The sequence below is a fragment of the Gadus morhua genome, chromosome 4 (assembly GCF_902167405.1).
Source record: "Gadus morhua chromosome 4, gadMor3.0, whole genome shotgun sequence".
NCBI lineage: Eukaryota > Metazoa > Chordata > Actinopteri > Gadiformes > Gadidae > Gadus > Gadus morhua.
This window is the reverse complement of record NC_044051.1, coordinates 25,218,011-25,236,408: the sequence shown is the minus strand read 5'-3', so window position 1 is coordinate 25,236,408 and position 18,398 is coordinate 25,218,011. Positions and strand designations below refer to the sequence as shown.

The following is an 18,398-nucleotide window of genomic DNA, read 5'->3' as shown; positions in this document are numbered from 1 at the left end:
AATGTGTTAAAAACTGTCTCCAATGATAAAGAACACCAAGGCTAACTTGGGAATCAGGCCCTATGTTCAAAATTCCGAACTACCCCTCTAAGGGCACACCCGCAAGAAACGATAGTTACGTATTGTAACTCTAGATTCTATGAGTATAGGCGCAGCCTTTTAAGGCTATCGCTATTGGGTTATCCCTAGGCGTGAGCCGTAGCACTGAAGAATTTGTAATCCCCGCCCACCAACAGCGTGGGCCTCAATTACGTCCGCGTGCGGCGTGTCTCAACGACGTCCGCATTTCGCAGATATAGTCGGGCGCCAGCGGACGTTCTGCTCCCAATAAACAGCTTTTCTTCAGCTATTTAAAGGACAATGAGGCCGACACTTAAAAGGCTGCGCCTATACTCATAGAATCTAGAGTTACAATACGTAACTATCGTTCTATGTCGTATAGGCTTCGCCTTTTAAGGCTATCGCTATTGGGTTAAAGGGCGAAGCACGATATAGTCTATGCCTCATTGGTCCCGATCAGTACCAGAAACACAGCTACATACGCGCTAGTATCATGCGTCAGACGTAGCATAACATACGTCATGCGTCTAACGGCACGTCATCAACGAGCAGCTCCAATGTGTCTGATAAGACACAAGTGCTCTCAGTATGAATATTTGACTCCTCCTCACATTGTCTAATATGCGAGGGGGATAGTCACACAATCACACTCACTCTGACAAAGCACCTAGAACTGAGTGCGTCATAGAGAGGCGCGACATGTCTCTTAGGTAAAACCTAATAAAAGAGCATGGGGAAGCCCAGGAGGCTTCTGTGCAGATATCCTCCATAGGCATCCCTCTTTGCAGAGCAACAGAGGACGATATTCCCCTGGTCGAGTGAGCTCTGATAGTCTCAGGAGGCTCTGCCCCCGCTGACACATAAGCCTGTGTGATAGCATCACACAGCCAATGCGACAGCCGTTGTTTCGTCAGGGGGAGTCCCTGGGAATGTTCTCTGTAATGCACAAATAACTGTTGAGATTTACGCAGAGCCTCCGTGCGCTTCACATAACAGGCAAGCGCGCGTACGGGGCACAAGAGATGGGCTGTTGCCTCCTCCTTAGATTGATGAGGAGGGAAAGAGAAACCATTGAGTGTTATTACTCTCGATCTGAACGAGCTAGTAATACTCTTAGGTGTAAAAGCCGGGTTCGGGCGTAATATGGCCGAACTGCCGTCCCCTTGTATTCTAAGACAAGAAGGGGCTACAGAGAGTGCAGACAGGTCGCTCACTCTCTTAGCTGACGTCAGGGCCAGCAGCAAAGCTGTCTTGGCTGACACAAACTTGAGGGGCACCTGGTCAAGAGGCTCAAATGGGGCTTTATCCAGTGTGCGCAGCACCAGTGTTAAATCCCATTGTGGAGTGAGAGAGCACGTCACGGGTCTCTCTCTCCTCACACCTTTTAGGAAGCGCTTCATTAGCCGCGACAGTGACTGCCGGGGGCCTATCGCGGCGACGGGGGCTAGGAGCGGAGCGCTGCCGCCCGGGTGGAGGCGGAGGGCGGGAGACGTATCTCCGGAATTTCTCTGCCTCCTCGGAAGCGGCCTGCATGTCATCCACCATAGATGACAGACGGGGCCCGAACAGCACGTCCGGGCTGATGGGCACTCAAGTAACTGCCGCCTCATCGGCTCAGGGATGCCCGGGGTCTGCTACAGCCACAGGTTCCTCTGTATGAGGTGCTGCCATGCCGCCGTCCGGATTGCTGCCACCGCGCCGGTGGAGCAGAGGCAGAGGATGACACCGGCGGTTTTCACCACGTCGACTGCCTGTTCGGCCAGACGATGAGGGTCAACCGCAATGGTGGAGATGTTATGCGCCAGCAGGGCGATGTTAATCATAACAGCCTCTTGCTGCATCATACACCGATGCGCTCTGTCTGTAAGCTTGGCCGTCAGCTGGTCTTTGGGAGTGGGGCAGCGGTCGCTGAGCCCCGGCTTCACTCCAAAGACAGCACACAGAGCGTGATCCAGCGGCGGTACCGCCCTGTAACCCCGGTCTATCAGACCCTCCGTCTTCGTGACCTGGATAAATGTTTTCACCTGGGCACCGAGCCTCCCGGGCTCCGCCGTAGCCCCACTGAAGTACGGGCTGATGGCGGGAAACATCGGCCAGATCGGGTCGAGACGGGCAGGGCGTGTCGCGGCCTCGAGCCCCCAGATGCCACGGAGCTGGTCCGGGCGTTGGGGGGCCCTGAGGCATGGGCACCGCAAGGCCAAGGTTTGCGGCTGCCCTGGCGATAATGCCCAGTAGCTCTGCCACCAAAGCTCCAACCACTGGAAGTGAGGTGGCGGCAGAGACGGGCAATGCTGCTGCCCCGGGCCTCTCCGTTCGGAGAGGGGAAGCCGGGGGAGACGCCCCCTCTTGTCGCGGTCGGAGTCGTCTGACTCCGAGCTCACAAGGAGAGAGAGGGCATCGTCGAGCGGGACAGTAAAGTCGTCGGCCCATTCAGCAATGGCCACGGCAGTGTCGGTTCCGCGCTGTCTGGCCAGCGCAGCATAATGCCGACACAGGCAGGGCTGCGAGAGCGCCAAGACGGCATGTTCATGCCCAAGGCAGCCCTCGCACACCTCATGGCCGCCATATGGCAAGATGTAACCCCCGTTACATGTCTTGCAGATGTTGTTCGCCGTTGAGTCCATAATATTTATTATCTATTTATTTACTTCAGTATGCTACAGGATCGTCCTGAAGAAAATGGGAGCAGAACGTCCGCCGGCGCCCGACTATATCTGCGAAATGTGGACGTCGTTGAGGCACGCCGCACGCGGACGTAATTGAGGCCCACGCTTTTGGTGGGCTGGGATTACAAATTTTTCAGTGCTACGGCTCACGCCTAGGGATAACCCAATAGCGATAGCCTTAAAAGGCGAAGCCTATATGACATAGAACATTGCAAATCAGGTCAGAACTGCATACAGCCCGAGACGGAGGAAAGCTCGACTTGTACGGCTAAGAAGAGGAAATGCAGCTGCAATAAAGAATGGAAAACTATATGGGTGAAACCAGCGAGGAACGAGTCTGGTAAAGTTTTGTGTGAAGTTTGCATTGTCATTTTTCCATTTCACACAGAGGTGAATACGACGTGAAACGACACAGACAATGCGGTTGTCACAAAAATGCATCAAATGCATTTTTTTTAATCTATGATTCTGAGCTGAGTGAGTTTTGTTTTGTTCGGATAATCAGCCTATGTGCTCCATGTAGCCTAATCCAGTGCATGTTCTTCTTGAATATGTGGTTCAGTATTGTTCGACTATAGCAAACACTTGAATGTGGTGTTTTGAATTGTGCTGGCGTTAGGTTATTGCTCTCTGTTGTTTGAGAAAATGCACATTAAAGTACAATACTTGAAATAACAATTGTAGCCTTGACTGTCGGTTCTGTTTGATTGTATACAGTCAGGTGTGTTAACTTGCGGCACTGTGAAATAGCATGAAAGCTCCATGCCTACTATGTTTTCTCACGTGAGAGAACTTTTTATTTGCAGGATGTTATGTGCTACTGAATCAACCAGATGGCAAAGCATAGTAATGTTATAAGCAAAGGGGCAGAATAGAAATGTTTAGAAAAGTTATTTTAGACTACCTCGATGCATTGGTATCCCACATTGTCCCAAACAAACGTAGTCTTTGTCCCACATCTGGTGAATTGTGATCTGGTCACCCTACCCTATTCATATCAGAGATCAGATGAGGTGGAGGTGCGGCAGGTGCCTGTTCAGGGCCTGATAATGTTAGGCCCTCATCCGCAAATCATACATTAAAAATAGCCAAATTTTACACGTGATCCATGATTATGCAATACAAAAACAAAAAGGAAATGCATGGGAAAAAACAGCATTTTTGCCAATATTTTAGAGACCCCCCCCAAAATTTCAAAAATCATGTTATCAGGGGTCTCATGTCTCATTAAGTGGGGCTGAGACCCCCCTGGCCCCCCTGTAGTTCGCACCCTGCTTACAGGCAACATGTCTCCTTGACAACTAAGGAGGCTTCCGGCTCATGTGAGGAGCCATTCATTCACCTATCAATTCTGGAGATACCAGAAGGCTAGGTATCTGAGAAACCCGAACACTCAAGGCCACAAAAATGCCTGTAATGCCCGCACATGGCCACAAGAGGTCAGCGCCAAGCCACAAACCAAGTTGTAATGCCCACACATAGCCACAAGGGACCTGCACCGAGTACGCATGGGGGTATCCAGGAGGCGGGAGCTCAGCACCATGCTTAGCCAATCAGAGCACATTACAGAGGCCACGCCTGCCCATTATTAAAGGGCTAGTTCGGAATTTTGGACATAGGGCCTGATTCCGAAGTGAGCATTGGTATTCTATATCACTGGAGACAGTTTTCAACACATTTCATTCAGTCCTTCTAGTTGCAGAGTTCGCTCGTGCTAGGCTAGCGCACGTCAACGGGCAATGCTAGCCTGCTATTAAAAACTGTCTTACCCACTCCACAGTACACCCAAGGTAAATCAATTATAACGCCAGACTATAGATTTAAATGTCTGTGTTGATAGAATAATGTTAGAAATAAAACTAACCTTGCATCGCATGAATCATCGAGGGACTACTTTCTCAGCAGAAGCGGAATTCTACTATGCGCTGGTTAGGTTTGTAACCGAATCACGACAGAAGAACGTAAACAGAGAAGCGTGGGACAGAAGCGCAATTGAACGACTAGGCAACATGATGGTTCAGTGTGCTTTTAGAAATTGTAGAAATAAACGGTACAGATGGGCACCACAAAGTTTCCACCAATTTCCAGTGCGAGATCCAGAAAGGACTCAACTGTGGCTTGTTGCTGCTGGCTTTGACATCAAAACACCGGCTCGAACATGTACGGTTCGTTGGATACAACAAATTCCTCATAATCGTCTTCAAAAGCAGATGCATCGCTAACTCCTCCAAACGTGGCCATATCTTGTTAATTTAATACGCTTGTAGAATTCCTTCGTTCACTGTACTCTGCGTTTGTAGCAATGACAGCGGCAGGTAACCTAGGTATCAGTCCGCCGCTGCCGTAGCCTACGTACAGGAATATAAACACTGCTGCTGAGACCCCGCAATTCCCTCAAAATGCAATGCAATGCAAGGTTGGTTTTATTTCTAACATTATTCTATAAACAGACATTTAGATTTATAGTCTGTCGTTATATTTGATTTACCTCGGGTGTACTGTGGAGTAAGTAAGAATGTTTTTAATAGCAGGCTAGCATTGCCCGCTGACGTGCGCTAGCCTAGCACGAGCGAACTCTGCACCTAGAAGGACTGAATGAAATGTGTTGAAAACTGTCTCCAGTGATATAGAATACCAATGCTCACTTCGGAATCAGGCCCTATGTCCAAAATTCCGAACTACCCCTTTAAAGTCACAACACATAGCCCCTAGGGACCAGAACGCACTAGGTAGCGCATTCATCAGATGTCCTACTAAGCGTATCTCCACGTGTGCTTATACAATTCCTCTCCTTTTGCTTCATATGCCGCTTTTCCACCGCGCATGTAGCTCGACTCGACGCGACTCGACGCGACTCGACACGGTAGCAGCACGGGTCGTTTTCCACCCCAAATAGTACCTCCTGGACGTGGGCGGGGTCGGCTGCGCGAAAGGGCCGTGACGTATTTTTGTACGCGACGCAAACAACACCTACGCAACCCACACATGGACAGAACCCACATAACAACAATGGAGGACATCGAAAACATTACTATTATTAGCTTGCATGTTGAAGAAGTTGAAGAAGTGGAATATGTTGGCTGCGGCGCTGCTATGGCTGTTACCAGCATGGTTGCCATGTCGCTCTCGTGACTTCGTCACACTCTCTGGCCAATCAGTGGCCGGCCGTCTGCCGACGTCACCTTTTAGCATCGGCTCAGCTCGCTTGGAACCTAGAGCGAGGCGGTACTAAAAAAAGCAGCCACTTCAGGTACCAGATACCATGTTTTCGCGGTGGAAACGCAAAAAATGCGAGCTGAGTCGAGTCGAGTCGAGCTGGTACCATGCAGTGGAAAAGCGGCAATAGATACCATACCGAACATTTACCAAATAAAATGTGTAAAAAGCGATCCTGACTCGGCTACCTTTTTCCAAAAGAACACGGCAGCAGCAACTCAGAACGATGGTGACCGCGGGGCAACGCGTCTACATGGTCACGGAGTAGGAATACTATGAAGGAACCCTAAGAGTTACATGTGATCCCATATTCACTCTTTGCTCCTTAAGAGGTCCCATGACATGCCACCAGGTGTGAGTGTGATAAGCCGCTTTTAAAATCTGGCTCTTATGACATCAGAATTGGGCGTGTCCACCTAGATGCGTGACGGATAGAGGAGCAACGTTTGCTATAGTCCACTGCAGGCTGGTAGACAGATCTAACCAGCACACATCTAGGTGGACAGGTCCACTTGTGAGTTCATAAGAGCCAGATTTTGGAAAAGGCTTGTAACGGCTAATCACACTCACACCTGGTGGCATTTCATGGGACCATTAAGGCATCCTGTGGAGGGGGGCATGATGAGGAAGGGGTATCTGTAAGGTCAGATATTTAAACATAAGGTAAGGTAAGGTAACTTTATTTGCACCCAAGGGTAGATTTGATTGCAGGTAGAAAGAGTGGGCTGCATACACACATTACACACAGACAACATTGACAACATTGACAGCATTGACAGGAGACAATGACATAGCACAACAACATTGACAACATTGACAGATGACAATGACATAACAGTGACAACAAGTGCTCCAGGCGTAGAGATATTGATAAAAAGTACACAAAGTACACAATAGTACTATCAAAAAAACCTGTTGATGAACAGAGTGAAAACCACCATATCAATACAAAAAAGCTGGGTCAATAAATAATTTAATAATTAAATAAATTAGGAAGTCTACAACTAGCCTAAGTATTGTTCAGAGTCTTAATAGCTGAGGGAACAAAACTACCTCTATACCTTTTGGTTTTACCTGCAGGCATTTTAAACCTACGGCCTGATGGGAGGAGCTGGAATTCACCATGGAGTGGGTGGGATCCATCTTCTAGGATGGACCCAACTAGCCTCTGTAGCTGCCTAGTGTAAAGGGTTTCTAGGTTCAGCTGTGGCTCTCCAATTAAGCTACTGGCCCACCTAACAATCTGATTCAGTGAGTTTTAGATTCAATGAAGCATCTGTAAAACATAGTGAGCATCATTTTGTCTATATGGAAGGAGGACAATTTCCTTAGACAATGTAGGCGCTGGTTCGCCTTTTTATACACAGTCTCACAGTTTGCCTCAAAACTTAGCTTGCTGTCAATGACGGTCCCAAGGTATTTGTAGTTGTCTACACCCTCCACTATCTGACCATTTATACTGGTTGGTTCCTTAGCCCTGGAGAGTTTCCTAAAGTCTGCATACATATTTTTTGTTTTGGAAACGTTCATCTGTAGGAAGGACTGCTCACACCAATCTACAAAATCCTGGATAACTGGTCCATGGCCTGTCTCATTACCTTGTAGCAGGCTGACAATGACAGAATCATCAGCATACTTTAGAATGAATCTGTCCTCCCTGCTGCTGCGACACATGTTTGTGTAAAGCATGAACAGAAGAGGGGACAGAACACAGCCCTGAGGGGAGCCAGTGGAGCAACAGATCCGGTCAGTCAATACTCTATTGACTCGCACTCTTTGTGTCCTATTAGTTAAAAAATCTAAAACCCAGCCCACAATATTTTTGCTCAAATCAAATTGCTCTCATAGTCTTTCTGTTAAAATTTGGGGTTGAATTGTGTTAAAAGCAGAGGAGAAATCTACAAATAAAAGCTGAGCATGTGTTCCCCTACCTTCCAAATGTTTAAAAATCATGTTTGTCATAGTGACTATGGCATCCTCAACACCTCTGTGTGGTCTATAGGCAAACTGGAATTGGTCAGTATCCGACTGAGTCTTCTTTAAAATGTCATTTCTTACTAATTTTTCAAAGGTTTTCATGACAAGAGATGTCAGGGCAATAGGTCTAAAGTCATTCTGTACTTTGGGGCATGTGTTGCAAGATGCAATATTTAGGATAAGTCTTGACAGTTTCTCTCCAGAAATTGAAAAATGAAATAAAGTGATAGGTACCTCAGTTATTACATTATTGGCCCAGTTATTACAAGGATTTTTTTAAGATAAGGCCAATAACGTAATAACCAGCAAATAACGTAATAAGTTAATACATAATTGGCAAAAAAGTTATTAGGTTATTGGCTGAACAACTTTATTATAACCTATGTTATATTGTCATGAACAAGCACATCGGAGGCCTAAGGTCACCGTTCAGGCTTCATTGAGATAATGGATTTTGATCATGTTTAATTATTCAATTATATGTTTGAAAGATGATTAGAAGTGTGTTCGTGTGGATTGTTCGACACAACATTCCACACACACACACACGCACGCACGGATACACAGAGAGAGCGCACGCACACACGCGGGTACGTACACACAAACACACACGCACAAACACTAGAGCACGCACACACACGCACGCACACAGACACACAAACCAGATTTTGAAGATGCGAGCAAAATATTAATACACACAGCACTTCTACCGGCTTATGCCAAGCGCAAACAGAGCAGGTTAACGTGCCTTGTATAATATGGACCACATTAAACGCCAACTGCAGGCTGATTGTTAAATGCAAGCAACAACAACAACAACAACAACAACAACTGTGAAGTAATAAATGCAATTTTACCTGCATGAACGCATCCCTCTAAAATAAAGTCAAATCAAACTGACCGATCGTGCAATGAACAATGTGCATCCAAAACTAGATCCAAAGTAGGCTCACTGTGATCCGAGACAACTGTAGACATTGTTAGGCTATAGGTAATATGAACAGCGCGTACACGCGTCTACGATCAACTATGACCGCCGGAGGAGCGCGCGGATGAGAGGATATGACCAGTAGGACTGGGATTAAGAGGTTTATATAACCTAAGCCCTGTGTGTCTCGTCATTAGCCTAGTGCCGATATCAAACATGTAGTCTACACGTTGGACTGTAGGATGGTCGTGGGCTGTTGAACCGATATAGCTCATCAGGTTATAAACTCCAGCATGTGATGTTAGAAGGCTGTTCGGTTGGGCAGAGATGTTGTAGTAGACTGAGATCACCTGCGATACTTAACGCTGAGCCTACCTACTTATTAATTATATTTAATTATTAGTTATATTTATTTCGAGTCATTATGGGAAGCAACCTCGCAAAACTCCACGGAATAAGAAGTGTATAGCCTATCAAAGATGTTATTAATTAGGACAGACATTGTCACATTTTCAACTGCCTGATAATAAATACTAAATAAAAGTGAACTTAGAAGAAATAAATAAGTAAATAGCAGCATGACGCCGTGAATTCCATCATCCTCTCATCCCACTACCTGCCTCAACCGACGCGCTGACGTCATCAACCCGACGCGCTGACGTCACCAACCCGACGCGCTTGTGAGTCCATTTCCATTGGCAACTGAACACTGTTCAAAACAGCGCACTAAACTCAGGGGATGATGGCAACCTTGACCGAGACCGAAATGAAGAAGATATCAAAACTTCAGGTAGGCCCAATGAGTTCCATCATGGCTGACTTTGATTCCCAAAGGAATATAACACATTTTTGTTCCTCAAAAGAAAAATAACCTGACAAGTGATCAAATAAAACACAACAAACCGAAGCAGTAGCGTCAACTTCTCCCCTTGTGTCAAGTTGACCCGTCAGTTTAAAAAGATTAAAAGGGTGATATTGTGGAAATCGTGATTTGATAAAAGAAGCGATTTCTCACGTTGACAACGCAACGGCGTGTCATTTATTGTTGCTCACAAAACCGGAATAAACCAACCGCGCCGTTGTCATCACAACCAAAACAGGTCCGCTTCCTTAAAGAGACAGCGTCCCTTATATTGGAACACAATAACATGTCGTGCAGAACGCACGACTGATGATAAGCATAACAAGGATAATAAGGGAATATATATCAAGGGAAATAAATGTAACACACAGTATGGGGAATTGTGTCCATAATGTCCACTACATACGTCCCCCAAGAATTCACCATAACAAAAACAATCCAAAGTCAGCGAGGAGGAGGGCGAACAATTCGGCCACAACGACTCCTCTGCACTTGGGCGTGGGTCGAGGCCCCTGCGCACGGCGGCGGCGCCTCTGAGGCATTGGGGCGGGAGGGAGAATGGCGGTGTGAGGAAAACCTAGGCTCCACCCTCAGGGACTTGGGCCGCTCCGGAGGGCGCCCACGCTTTGGAGGCTGGGCAAGCCCAACAGGCTTGTCAACATCCAGATGAGCTGGCTTAAGGCGGTCCACAGAAATGCGCTCTGCCCTACCGCCAATGTCCACCACAAAGTGCTTTACCCCCGTCTCCAAAACACGGAACGGGCCGTCGTATGGAGGCTGCAGCGGCCCCCGGTGTGCGTCATGACGGATGAAGACGTACTCCGCTGACGAAAGACGTGGGGGCGTGTAGGATTGTGGGAGGCTGTGGCGTGAAGTAGGCACAGGCGCGAAAAGCCTAGCCCTATCCTGAAGCACTGTCCGCTGATGGGCTGAGGACCAGGGAATTGTAGAGTCAGGAACGAAATCCCCTGGAACCCGCAATGGCTGGCCATACACCAGCTCCGCTGATGAGGACTGTAGGTCCTCCTTAGGGGCAGTCCTCAGGCCCAGCATGACCCAAGGGAGCCTGTCAACCCAGCCACTGTCCTTGAGGCTGGCCCGAAGAGAGGCCTTCATAGCACGATGAAAACGCTCGCAAAGTCCGTTAGCCTGGGGGTGATATGCAGTGGTGCGGTGAAGTTTCACACCCAGGCTGTCCGCAATGGCGTTCCAGAGCTCAGAGGTAAACTGTGAGCCCCGGTCCAAAGACAAGTCAGATGGGGTGCCAAACCGGGCAACCCAGGTACCGATGAACGCCCGCGCCATCTCAGCAGTCTTCCCTGATGTCAATGGGACAGCCTCCGGCCATCGAGTGGTCCTATCCACCATGGTGAGGAGGTAAGTGAAACCCAGGGAGGAAGGAAGAGGACCCACGAGATCCACGTTGACGTGGTCGAATCTTCGCTCCGGCACCGGGAAATGCGCCAGCGGAGCCTTGGTGTGGCGGTGAATTTTTGATCGCTGACACTCCACACAAGAGTCTGCCCAGTCACGCACATCCTTCTTGAGGCCATGCCAGACAAACTTGGCCGCCACCAACCTCTGAGATGGTTTCCTACCCGGGTGGGAAAGGCTGTGCACAGCGTCAAAAACACGTCGTCTCCATGCCGAGGGAACGACGGGCCGTGGCTGTCCAGTGGAGACGTCACAAAGCAGCATGGTGCCGCCATTGCCAAAAGCAATCTCCGACAACTGCAGTCCAGTGGCAGCAGTCTTGAGTGCCTGTACATCCAGGTCCGTGGCCTGATCGGCTGCCATGTGGGCGTAGTCAAGCCCCAGGTGGACGGCCCCCACAACGGTGCGAGAGAGGCAGTCTGCGACAAGGTTGGCTTTGCCTGCAACGTGTTGAACGTCTGTGGTGAACTCTGAGATGTAAGAGAGTTGTCGCTGTTGGCGGGCAGACCACGGCTCAGACACCTTAGCCATGGCGAACGTTAGGGGTTTGTGGTCGACAAAAGCTGTAAACTGTCGACCCTCTAGCAGTGAACGGAAATGTCGGATGGCAAGGTGAAGTGCAAGCAGCTCCCGGTCAAACGTGCTGTACTTGCGTTCAGGCGGGCGTAGCTGGCGGCTAAAGAAAGCAAGCGGTTGCCAGGCACCATCCACCCACTGCTCGTGCACACCGCCCACTGCATAGTCCGAAGCGTCTGTTGTGATGGCAATGGGCGCATCAGGTGATGGGTGTGCCAGCATCGTCGCTTTGGCCAACGCGGCCTTTGCATCCATGAACGCTTTGTCTCTCTCCGAGGACCAATCCACCAGATGTTTTGGTATTTTCCCCCTCAAGGCCTCATGCAGGGGGCACATGATTGCAGCAGCTCTGGGAATGAAGCGGTGGTAAAAGTTCACCATTCCCAGGAACTCCTGCAGGGACCTCACTGTGACGGGCCGTGGGAAGTTCGAGATCGCGTCAACCTTAGATGGGAGTGGCACGGCCCCGCCCTTGGTGACTCGATGTCCCAGGAAGTCGATGGTGGTCAACCCAAACTGGCACTTAGCTGGGTTGATGATAAGACAGTGCTGGCTGAGACGCTCGAAGAGGATCCGCAGGTGGGCCAGGTGTTCGGTTTTGGAGGTACTGGCCACGAGGATGTCGTCCAGGTACACAAACAGGAAAGGCAGATCACGTAGTACAGAGTCCATGAGGCGCTGGAATGACTGGGCGGCGTTTTTCAGGCCGAAAGGCATCCTCAAGAACTCAAACAGTCCAAAAGGGGTGATCACTGCTGTTTTGGGCACATCGAGCTGTTGGACAGGAACCTGGTGGTATCCACGGACGAGGTCCACCTTCGAAAAAAAAACGTTGCCAGCCAGGTGTGCTGAAAAATCCTGGATATGAGGCACTGGATAGCGATCTGGCGTTGTAGCGTCGTTAAGCCTGCGGTAATCGCCGCAGGGGCGCCACCCGCCGGCGGGCTTTGGAACCATGTGGAGAGGCGAAGCCCACGGGCTGCTGGAGCGGCGGATGATGCCAAGGCGTTCCATGCTGTCAAACTCAGCCCTGGCAATGGCCAGCTTGGCTGGGTCTAGTCGTCGTGCCCGGGCGTAGACAGGCGGGCCATTGGTGGCGATGTGGTGCTCCACTCCATGCTTGGCCGTAGATGAAGAAAAGGTGGGCTGTGTGAGCACTGGAAACTCTGCGAGCAGGCGATGAAACTCGTCGGCCTGCGAGAGCACGCTAGACAGTCTGATGGAGTCCAAACCACTGAGAGCGCAGGTGTATGAAGAAAACGTGGTGGCGTCAATCAAACGACGGTTTTTGACATCCACCAGCAGCCCATAAGCGCATAGAAAGTCCGCACCCAGGAGGGGGACAGCCACTTTGGCTGTGATAAAGTCCCAGCTAAACCGATGACCGCCAAAACATAGTGCAACGTGTCGAGTGCCATAAGTGCGTATGGGGCTACCATTAGCAGCCTCCAGGGGGGGGCCAAATCCATCCGCCAGGATGTCCAGTGGTAATGCAGGCAGAATGCTCCTCTGTGCGCCGGTGTCACACAGGAAACGGCGCCCGGAGATGGTGTCCTGGATGAACAGCAGCCTGCCAGTGCGGCCGACACTCAAAGCCACTACTGAGCGCCGGCCCTGGCGTTTCCCGTCCCCCTGAAGCTGCAAGGTGGTAGGCATTTCTTGGCCCTGGAGCCGAATTTAGCGTGGTAAAAACACAGGCTTGTGTCAGAACGTTGCCGGTGCGAAACTGTAGCCACTGCAGTGAGCGCTGAGTCACCAGGGAGCAGGGCGGCGGTGTGATGGACTTGGGCCGAGTTGGTTGCAATGGCGTACGCAGGATGGAGCGCAGCAGCAGTCATGCCAGGGTGTTGAACAGCCAGAAAAAACCTGTCAGCCTCCTCTGCCAGCGCGGCAATCAGTGATGGCAGTGTTGGCCAAAGCAGCCCGGAAATCAGGCCTGTGCTCAACAAGCAGATCCAACATCCTGTCCATAAGTTCAGACGGTTTGCTGTCGCCCAAGCCTTGCAGAGAAAATAGCCGGCTAGCCCTCTCAGCATCAGAAAGTTCAAAAGTCTTCAGCAGGTGAGCCTTGAGTGCTGTATACTTATTCTCTGCAGGGGGATGTTTCAGGAGACTAACCACTCTTGTTGCTGTTGAACTGCCGAGGGCCGACACTACATAGTAGTATTTGGTGGTGTCCGCGGTAATTTCACGCAACGCGAACTGTGCCTCAGTCTGCGCGAACCAAGCAGAAGCCGACGACTCCCAGAACTCCGGGAGTTTCAATGAAACAGCATTCGTCGACATAGTTGTTCGGTGTGTCACTGGAATGCGTCCAGCAGACAAACGTCGGGGTCATCAGTGTGGAAATCGTGATTTGATAAAAGAAGCGATTTCTCACGTTGACAACGCAACGGCGTGTCATTTATTGTTGCTCACAAAACCGGAATAAACCAACCGCGCCGTTGTCATCACAACCAAAACAGGTCCGCTTCCTTAAAGAGACAGCGTCCCTTATATTGGAACACAATAACATGTCGTGCAGAACGCACGACTGATGATAAGCATAACAAGGATAATAAGGGAATATATATCAAGGGAAATAAATGTAACACACAGTATGGGGAATTGTGTCCATAATGTCCACTACAATATCATGCATTTCGATTTTTTCCTTTGCTTTATGGTATGATCCAGATGCCTCGGACACCAGCCTTCCGAGTTGCAGGTGGGGAAATCTCCCAGCTTTCTTGCGGCATTTCACATAACACAATCACAAAGATTAAAGGGAACGCTATAAGTGCTCCGAGACCGGAAATAACGTCACGTTCCGTGCAACTCGGAAGGCTGGTGTCCAAGGCATCTGGATCACACCATAACTTCGGGGGGGGGGGGGGGGGGGGGGGGGGGGGGGGGGGGGGGGGGGGGGGGGGGGGGGGGGGGGGGGGGGGGGGGGGGGGGGGGGGGGGGGGTGGGGGGGCAAAGCATTTGACCAATCAACAGAGTTGGCGTGCTGACCAATCACAGCAGACTGGCCAACTCGGGAGGGGGGCCTTAAAGCGACATGATACAAAACAGACTGCTTTTTTCTAAGAAATTAACAGTGTGATGATAATAAGGGGTATTTTTTAACCCTATTCTAGTAGTAAACCCAAATGCAATTATTAACCCAAAAAAATATACTGTGTATGGGATCTTTAACCATCTGTTTTGCTCTTCGTCAGAGGTGCGAGGCTGTGCCGCGGCTCGCGGGTCACTTCACGTGGCCCGAGTTCGGTGACAAGCGGTGGCCCTCCGTACTGCGACAGTTCCACCAGCACTTCGTGTTCGACATGGCGCTGTTCACGGTAACTCTGGGCTTGCCGTGGAGGGACGTGATCCGAGCAGCGACGATGGCTAAAGACGTATTTCCGCGGCTCAATGGTTAGAGGAAAAATCTTTATTGTATATATAATATGTAGATATATTTAAGCAATAGATCACGACAGGCTGTGGTATGTGCTCATTATACCACTGTTAAGGGGCGTTGTCCGGCCCCGACGCGCAGCGGAGGGCCGGCGACCCCCTTCACAGTGGTATAATGAGCACATACCACTGACTGAAGTGATCTATTGCTTTTATACAACGGTTACTATTATGGCAAAACGAAAGTCATAGACACACTACATTTAAAAAGAAACCAAGAAATTCAAAGTAGCCGTTTTATTAAAGAATACAAAAAATTTGTCCCTCCTGGCTGCCTTCAAAATGCATGACGGTCGCTATGCAACACACTTTAGCGTCCCTCCGAGAGAACGGTTGTAACGGTTTCCACTTCAAGGCGCGGAGTGATACTTTCACAAAATGATTGGGCGTCATAGCAGTTATGTATACGCTCATTATACAACAGTTAGGAACCAATCAGATCGTTGGATTTAGGCCCCCCGTTGTATAATATAATATATACAACAGTTGCTTCTTTATTATTCGTGTTTTTTATTTGATGTGGAACTGTGGGCGTGGCTTGTACATCGTGACGTCAGATCGCATTGCCTCCATTTCGGAAGTAAAGAAGCCTGGGAATGTTAACAATAGCGATGTTTTTTTGAATAGTAATTAATTTAGAAATTGAGATTATAAGTTAGAACATTGTTGTGTTTGAAACTGTTGCCGTGTTTCTCATGTATGTTTTGATAAGCCTAGGATACATCGGTCATTTTACATTTATTTAGGATTTCCCTTTCTTTATTTTTTTTTGAGAGTAATACTCTCAACCTGTACCGTCTTCATCTGCACCCAAGGTTTGGACATTCCTGCCCTACTGGCCCTTCTGGATGAGGCTCAAACCCAACGGCTGCCCAACCTATCACTGCTCCATGGGAGTCAGCTGAGCTGGTACCTCACCAACGCCTGCGTTGGGAGCCACCGGCTACTCGCAGCAGTAGTGGACCATGCCACCAACGTTTCCACCGAGCGGGCTCATTTAGAGGTGCAGGTGCCCCCAAGGCCACTGCCTCTCACCCAGGTAACTACCCATACAGCCCACCAGGGGCGCCCCTTCCTCAAAGATTTTACCCATGGTTTCCAATCTATCTAGTTGGTTTCCCTGCCCAATTACCCATATATGGCCGCCAGGTGGTTCAGAGTGAAGTACATTTAATCAAACTAATGGATATAGCTCAGTCGTTGGGATGTCTACAAATCAGCCTACATATGTCTCCTGGGTGGGTGGTCCTAATAGTAGGTTTTTCTGGTCTTGCGTGGACACAAATCCTGTGGCACCCCGCAGAGTTCCTCATCAGAGCCTATCGTGTCAACAACTCGCTGAGGTGACTCATAAGCCGTCGTTAAAGCGGGGGGGCCATCTGTACCGTGCCAAAGTCCATTTCACAACTGTACCTTGCTCAAGCATTGCGATTGACCCCCCCCCCCCTGCTGTGCGATGGCCTGTGCTCACACCAGGCAATCTCAACTGGGTCTGATGGTGTCTTCCTGAATCCTCGGACGCCAGCATTCCGAGTAACACGTTTGGCGTCACTTCCGGTCTCGGAGCATTCATAGCCTTCCTGTTCGTCTTTGTGATTGTGTCATGAAATTGGCTAGTCGTTGTTTATTGTTAGCTACATTAGCCTCTTTAGCAAACCAGCCCGAAAACGAACGACACAAATTTACATTGTATGGCACGCACAGCAAGAACATGCAATGTATAAATTGATGACCGGAATAAAGTAGCAATGTGATCAAGTGTGTAAGAGCATTTAAAATCGACATTAAAATGACCTACATGGTCCAAATACCAAAAAAATAAAAAAAAGCCTTAAGAAAGCTGGGAGATCTTCGACTTTCTACTCGGAAGTCTGGCGTTCGAGGATTCAGCAACGCACCATGAGTACGGTTGCCTCTTTTACATACATCATCACGTCGTAATACGTGACCACCAAGCGTCCACTGCTTACTAGAACAACACAGAGAACAGGGTTGACACTTTCCTGACTTTGTTGCTTATTTGGAGCCGTTCTACTCAGATACAGCCCTCTCTCACAGAGCGTTTTTACAATGCCAAATGCCGTTTTATGCACGCCTTTTTCGCGGCACGGCCCGCTCGTTTACACTCCCCGAGGTAAATTGCCTGCTTGAGCTAGAACCCCAATTTACCCTCCCGAACCCTGCACATATTGGTGGTTTATTGGGTTTAATTCTGTCGTAAATGCGACGGCTCTGCGGGGCTTGGGTAGTGGTGTTGCTGCGCTGTCTCCACAGAGACAACGCAGCGATCATGAGCGGTTAACTTCTAACTGAAGTTAACCGCGAGCTCCTGATCATGTGAGAGAAGGTGATGCAGTCGTTTTAAACAAAGAAGTTGAAAGATGGTGCGATCTACGAGAGAGAAGCAGAGGAAATGTCCTTAATAGTTTTTTGTCTGGATAAAAAACAAGTGGTCAGCAAACTAAAGAATATGTTGGCGTTTTTGCACTTGTAAATAGTTAATCGCGTTTGTAGCCTACATTTAGCCATGGACTTATTCTTGCCTGCAGGTGTCTTCATTCATAAAAAAATTGTTTGTGTGCAAAATATTCTAAAGATGTCTAGACTCCGTGCGCAGCCCCGCCTTTTCCAGTGAACAAACGTGGGATTTCTTTTTAATCAAAAACTCAACTTCACTATCGCACCTACGTGAACCGCTTGCCGTCATGTTTTTTCTAGTGTGAGTGCGCCCTAAGTCACACATTGTTTTACCCGTGGACAGCTGCCCGTTACATCAATGTCCCAGTGTTTAAATGCACATTGGGTCATCAGTTAGTAGTAGATATTACAAATCTGTCTGTTCGTATATCAGTTTCCCCGAATGCACTGTTCTGTAGGTACGCAACCCCACTTAGCTACCCCTATAATTTCAAGGGTTATTATGTTCATTAGAAAAATGAAAATTTGAGTTGATCCATAGTGTCTGCTGGGGCCTCTCTATGACCTGTAGGGCCTGACCCTGGAGGAGGTGGAACTCCAGAGACGACAGGCAGAGCTCACCGCCGCCCTGGGGTGCACTGAGCACCAACTCCAGGCTCTACGCACGACCCCAAGGGTCAGCAGGAGGACGGAGGTCAACACGGCCGCACTGCTAGATGCCGAGGTCAGCAGAGAGACAAAGCACAACATTTATATGCAGATTAGCAGAAGGCTGATCAGACGTTACTCTAGATCATATACATGTACCATGTTTTAT

At 49.1% G+C, this 18,398-nt stretch overlaps 2 protein-coding genes across 2 annotated transcripts in view; one reads left to right on the top strand and one right to left on the bottom strand.

Moving 5' to 3' along the window:
• Nucleotides 1-8,961, bottom strand: part of rp1l1a (rp1 like 1a) — a 36,339-nt gene extending 27,378 nt beyond the window's left edge. The window contains exon 1 of the mRNA XM_030355203.1: nt 8,777-8,961. Within this exon, the coding sequence (XP_030211063.1) occupies nt 8,777-8,790 (14 nt within the window). The 5' untranslated portion in view covers nt 8,791-8,961. The remainder of the gene's footprint in view (nt 1-8,776) is intronic.
• Nucleotides 8,962-9,529: 568 nt separating this feature from the next.
• Nucleotides 9,530-18,398, top strand: part of c4h8orf74 (chromosome 4 C8orf74 homolog) — an 11,163-nt gene continuing 2,294 nt past the window's right edge. Inside the window, exons 1-4 of the mRNA XM_030352950.1 lie at nt 9,530-9,637; nt 14,923-15,121; nt 15,979-16,202; nt 18,153-18,305. Of these exons, the coding sequence (XP_030208810.1) occupies nt 9,587-9,637; nt 14,923-15,121; nt 15,979-16,202; nt 18,153-18,305 (627 nt within the window). The 5' untranslated portion in view covers nt 9,530-9,586. The remainder of the gene's footprint in view (nt 9,638-14,922; nt 15,122-15,978; nt 16,203-18,152; nt 18,306-18,398) is intronic.